The sequence below is a fragment of the Dipodomys merriami genome, unplaced genomic scaffold (assembly GCF_024711535.1).
Source record: "Dipodomys merriami isolate MVZ:Mamm:240054 unplaced genomic scaffold, mDipMer1.0.p SCAF_63, whole genome shotgun sequence".
Lineage (NCBI taxonomy): Eukaryota > Metazoa > Chordata > Mammalia > Rodentia > Heteromyidae > Dipodomys > Dipodomys merriami.
Genome location: NW_027206213.1, coordinates 5,389,721 through 5,395,720, shown reverse-complemented (window position 1 = coordinate 5,395,720; position 6,000 = coordinate 5,389,721). Strand labels below are relative to the sequence as shown.

The following is a 6,000-nucleotide window of genomic DNA, read 5'->3' as shown; positions in this document are numbered from 1 at the left end:
TCCTTCCCTTTGCTGTCACTGATGCTCATCTGACAACCAAGCACTAAGCACTCATTTAAATCATACCGCAGCAACTTTCCTTAGGATTCAATTCCACAGTTAAGGCTGGTCTGCTTTAATGGGGGGAAGGATGGCTCTATTGTCATCCAACCCTTTATGTCTCTATATTTTCTAATGCCTGGATAAAGCCAAATATAGAATTAACTAAGCATTTCTGTTTCTAAAAACAAATATTCACTATCTTTTCTTATTTGATGCTTTTTTACCATAGAAATGGTGTTTTTTTTTTTTCTAGAAACAGTGAACAGATGAGAACCATAGTTTATATCCAAAAAATAAACTTGCCAAATGTTGCTGATACTAAAAACAGATTAGTCATCATGGGAGAAAAATAGATAATCTAGATTAGATTGCATATTCAAAGGAGTATATAAAATGTTTTTAGCATTAAGTTTTTGTTATAGTACTACACTTGAGAGAAACATTAAGGAAAAAAATCTTCCTGATTAACTTCATTGTGGTTAAAAACAAATACCTCTTAGACAATGGTAATTAATATGAATTCGGTATTACAAAGTATTTTAATTCACCAAATTCCATATTTAACAGGGTGAGGAGAGAGGCTCTCTTGTCCTTAGCTTTGCAAATCCTTGAGCTATGTGCTCACTACACTACCATTCACACTGAGTGTGACACCATCATTACCATGCTACTCTACCAAGAACATTCTAATATACTTTCTATCATAAAGATAAATAGAAAAAAGTTAATATACATGTTGCTATATTTTACAATGTTTGCAACAAACTGTAAACTAACATAGTTTGAACCAACAGTACCCTCAGTTATACAAAACAATTTCTCAACACTGAGGATGGGTGATTCAAAACACTAAAATGAAGGCATCAAATTAGACTATGTCTTTTTTCCTCAAAATATATTTTCAAAACTCAGAATTCAGAAGTCTGGTACTTTCAAAAATCCCTTTGCTTGAGTTTCCCAGATTTTTGCTCAGAAATTGCTACTATTTATTATAAATGTTTAAAAAATTCTTCATCTTAATGCAAATGACCAGAGCAGAGAAACTGATGTGGACAACAGGTTGAAAAACCCAACTCACTTAGCTTATAAATTTATAATGTAGTCCTGGAGGACAACTGTTAGTCTAGAGGTCCTTGGAAAATAAGTCTGATGTAGCCTTGTTCACCAGCCAACTGATGTGCACAAAAGGGACAGGCTGCATGAAAAGTGTGAGTACCATGAGGAAGTGGGATCTGGGACCAATAGGCCGTTGTCTTTTCTGAACACACATGCCCACAGGGGCTAAACGCATGGGTTGGAGGGCCGGCGTCCACATAAAATCCAGCTTCACATCCAAGCCACAGAGGGACATAGGGACCAACAGACCTACACATAGGACATTCACGATCTTTTCCATCACGTTCTTCTTTGTTTCCCCAGTTATGATAGCCATGTACATGGCCGCAGTTTAGATAGACCCATGGTTGTTTTTCATCTACAACATCTTTCCTCTTCATACTAGGAAAGGCTAGTGTGTTGAACCCTACAGGGCACTGAGGTCTTGCTGCATTGATTTCCTGTCTTAAAGCTTCTAAATGCTTCACAGTTGGGGTGTGGGAAAGGCCTTCTGCAGTACGCCACAGCAGTGTTGCACCACAGAGATCAATAAGTGAGCCATCTTGTAACTGATTGGTTTCAATTTCCACCTGGAAGAGACGAGAATCAAAAGACACATTGGTTTGGAGTTTACATGGGTTTTGGGGATTTCTCATAAACAGCTCCTAGATTTCCTATGATTACTAAGAAGTCAAGAAACTAAAAGCCATCAGGAAAAGTTTGAAAATCAAAGATAAAATACTCAACACCAACATGTCTCTATTTTAGCCTAAAGACAACTTGTGACTTAAACACTAACCAAATTATAAACTAGTTTTTAATTTTAAACAAAAATAAACAGAAAGGTAAAAATGTGGTTAAATCTAGAAAAGCTTACGCTTTTAAATATATGAACATAATGTGACAAAAATGTTTATTACAGACTTTTCCTAATTGAAATATTAAGAGCTTAGAGTACTGGCTTATGTTTGTAATTCTAACTATTAAGGAGGTGAAGCTCAGGATGATCACTGTTTGTGGCCAGCCCAAGCAAAAGTACAGATGTGAGAGATAGACAGGAAGATCCTAAGTTTGAGGGCTGCTTGGGCTACAAAGCTATATCTAGTTTCAGAAAAACAAAAATAATACAAAGAAGAAGGCAACAATGCTTGACAAGAAATGTACTCATGGCCGTGCACCAGTGGCTCACGCCTGTAATCCTAGCTATACTCAGGAGGCTGAGATCTGAAGATCGAAGTTCAAAGCCAGCCCGGGCAGAAAAGTCTGTGAGACTCTTATCTCCAATAAACCACTAGAGAACAGGAAGTAGCACTGTGGCTCAAGCGGTAGAGCGCTTGCCTTGAGCTGAAGAGCACAGCACCCAAGCCCAGAGTTCAAGCCCACTGACACCAACCGACAAAAAACAAAAACAAAAGCTATTATGGTCTTCTAATATAGTATTTCTCAGTATCTGATAATCAAGCTCAGGCTTAGTTCCCTTTGTTGGTGATATATTTAAGAGGCTTTATTTTGTTGTTTGTTTTAAAAATATACATATAATGATATGCTGGGTGCCAGTGGTTCATGCCTGTGAACCTACCTACAAGGAGGAAAGTCCAAGAGACCTTATCTCCAATTAACCATAGAAAGCACTGGGAAAGGAGCTCCAGTGGTAAAGCACTAGTCTTGGGCAAAAATGTTCAGGGACATTGCCCAGACCCTGAGTTCAAGCCCTAGGAGCTCCTCCCCTAACCCCCCAAAGCATATATATAATAATAATGCAGTTAGTCCAATTTATCTCACATGTTCACTATAGTTAAAAAAAGAGCTACACTTCAATAGTTACCATTTTTCCTCTCTGCTGAGCTGACCGGGTTTCACGCAGGCTAAATACATTTCCACACACTGATATTTCTCTCCATATTCCAGGCTTGGAGTCTTCGGTGAACCCATTGCGTGGATGCATCACAAGAACACCATTAGTGGTCAAGCCATCCATCTGCCCATCAGATGTCTTCCACTTGGCAGCTTTCTCCTATCAAGAGAATAATGTACTGCCATTTAGGTATAACTTGGAAACAGAAGCTGATGAAAGAATACATTGTTTAGGAACAAAGTTTTTTACCCCAAGAAAGATATTTTTTGATGAATCAAATCCTGCAGCATAAATCCGTGCTGTATATGGAGGATTCCGTTCACATATGATTCTACAGGCAAATCTTGATATAGTGCTCTGAACTGACTGTGTATCAGAATTACTTTGACTTCCAGGAACTGTGTCGGTTACTACGAAATCAATAGGGCTTTCAGTCGACCGACCAATCTAAAGAAAAAAGAAATATATATATAAACCTATTCAAACAACACAGTGCTAAAATCCAATCAAGAAAGGCATAATGAGATAAGAACATTAAGCCTCTGAAATTTCTAAAGCTCATATGTATCATACTTAACTTTAGGGACATCTATACCCTTGAAAACTAATCTATCAGAGTTTCTGATGTACTAGTCATTTTGTGCATAGAATGAACTGGGAAATTCTGACAGAATTCATGAAACCCTTAGGGAATAAAAAATTCAGGATAGTTGAGATTTCTAGATGGCTATAAAGTAACCCTTTCAGGTGTAAATATAACTACCATTTATAATTCTACCTGGATTGTTCCACAAAAAGTATTTACAATGAGTAAACGTTATACTCAATGCCATTTATATAAAGCTGAATGAAATGCAATGTCTTTAATTGCAGTGAAAGATATACACAAATACTGGTCTTAAGGGGTTGCATTGAGGTCTAATGTGCACTTCACAGATTTCTCTATTTGAATCTAGTAACAAGCCTTTAATTCTGGTATGAGTTGAGAAATCAAATAATCAACTAACTTCAAAGAATAGTTTCAAAAGGTTCTAGGCCTAAGAATTCTTGAGGAAGCATAGAAAAGGCATTTTAATGTGTGGATTCTGTGGCATTTATTTTGTACACCTAGAGGTCTTCCTGAAACATCTTCCTGAGCCCATTTATAACTATTAAGAGATATAAACTAAAATGTTTGTACAGGCTCTTAAGGAATCATATGGGGTTGGATGAGAGTGATGTGAAATGATCTGTACTTCTAAAGCCAATTAGAGAATTAGCATTAAAGAAACTTAACATGAATCATACTGTGCTATCTAATGACATTTGTGTAGTTTTTTTCCCTCTTTATAATACTTAGAACTTTTTTCTTTCTTCTAGCTCATATTTTTGTGAGACAGGTTTCAAGTAAGAGTTCTGGATGGGTGAGGTTATCAGAGAATTAACACCTTCAGGTGTACTAAACAGTAATTAAGTTACTTTCAGTTTGGGAATTGACTCAGACTCTACAAAGATGATGCCTTTGCTTTTTCCTAGATAGGGAACCAATCAGTGAGTACTGCCTTAGCCTACCAAATGGTATGATTAGGGGCTCATATTCTCCATGCTTTCCCAAAGATAATTTTTAAAAAGTAACTGCTTGCACTCAGGCACCAGATTACACAGGCCTTTGAAACTGAAATTATTAAAACAAAAAAAAGATGTTCTTAGAGATGGCTTTTTTTTTAGAGTTCAACTTAGTTGCTTGTTGGTAAAATAAAATGTGGGAGAACATTCTAATTCTTTTAGTTAGGTTTTTGGTGAGATGCAACCTTTATCTTCATTATGTATTTAGATTTAGTAAAAGCAAGAAGACAAACACACACTCATTGTAATATCAGCTGTGGAGACACTATTCAAAAAATTCGACATCTCATTTAAAAGGGCTGAGAAAAACAAGTCCAAAGAAGTACTTTTGCTATTAATTAAAATTAAAATTAATTTAGAAAGGTCTTTCAACTTTACTTAATATTAAAACTAGAGAAAAATGGTAAATTAACTAGAACAATAATTGTAAGAGCAACATTATCAGGCAGTTTATGTTCTAGCTTATGTTTAAGTGACCTAATATTAAGGGAGAAAAACCACAAATTTTACTTAAACCTTGGGCCTAATTCTTTTATAATCTATTAGTTTATAAAAACATAAGCAATAGCCCTGTAAAAAAAAAAAATGAGGAACTCTTTTTTTTTTTTTTTTTTTTTTTGTCGGTCATGGGGCTTGAACTCTGGGCTTGGGCGCTGTCCCTCAGCTCTTTAGCTCAAGGCAGCGCTCTACCGCTTGAGCCACAGCTCCCACTTCCGGTTTTCGAGTGGTTTATTGGAAATAAGAGTCTCACAGACTTTCCTGCACGGGCTGGCTTTGAACCGCAATCCTCAGATCTCAACCTCCTGAGTAGCTAGGATTACAGGCGTGAGCCACCGGCACCCACTGGCGCCCGGCAGGAACTCTTTTTTGTAAAGTATGTGCTGAAAAACATTTTTAGAATTTGTTTGTAGTTTTTGTAGTGTAGAGAAGGTGAGGTAATATTCTCCATGTCCCTCCCTTGCAAAAAAGTTGTAAATGTACACAGAATACTTCTGGTTTCTTTTTCTGAATATTCATACTAACATTTCCTAAGAGTTTTTAATAGGTAACTGGGACAAATCTGAGCATTTTTCACACACAAACTCATTTAATCTTAACTGTCCTGATGGAGATTCTGTTATCCTTAAAGGACACTGAGGCGTGCAGCAGCAGAGTCCATATCTTAACATGCCACAGTGACTTTTATATATAAGGTTTAGAAAACAATAGTTTTGCAAGATTACGATATGGTATCCTTAATCTGAGCACAGCTAAAGTCACTGACAAGTTTTAATTGAAATGATTTTATAGTGCTTTATTTTGTTCTGTTTTTAAGAATGGTCTTATCTTTCAGAGATTAACAGTGAAAAGATGAATGACATGAGGACTAACAGGGTCAGGAGCAGTTGAGCACCTAGCAATGC

The 6,000-nt window shown here is 36.6% G+C and overlaps 1 protein-coding gene across 6 annotated transcripts in view; it reads right to left on the bottom strand.

Moving 5' to 3' along the window:
- Positions 1-292: 292 nt before the first annotated feature.
- The window catches only part of Peli1 (pellino E3 ubiquitin protein ligase 1), a 50,148-nt gene continuing 44,440 nt past the window's right edge, over positions 293-6,000 (bottom strand). For all 6 annotated transcript variants that reach the window (XM_070004532.1, XM_070004537.1, XM_070004535.1 and 3 more), the window contains exons 5-7: positions 3,242-3,439; positions 2,963-3,151; positions 293-1,727 (exon numbers count right to left, since the gene is read on the bottom strand). In XM_070004532.1, coding sequence (XP_069860633.1) covers positions 1,161-1,727; positions 2,963-3,151; positions 3,242-3,439 — 954 coding nt within the window. In that variant the 3' untranslated portion in view covers positions 293-1,160. The remainder of the gene's footprint in view (positions 1,728-2,962; positions 3,152-3,241; positions 3,440-6,000) is intronic.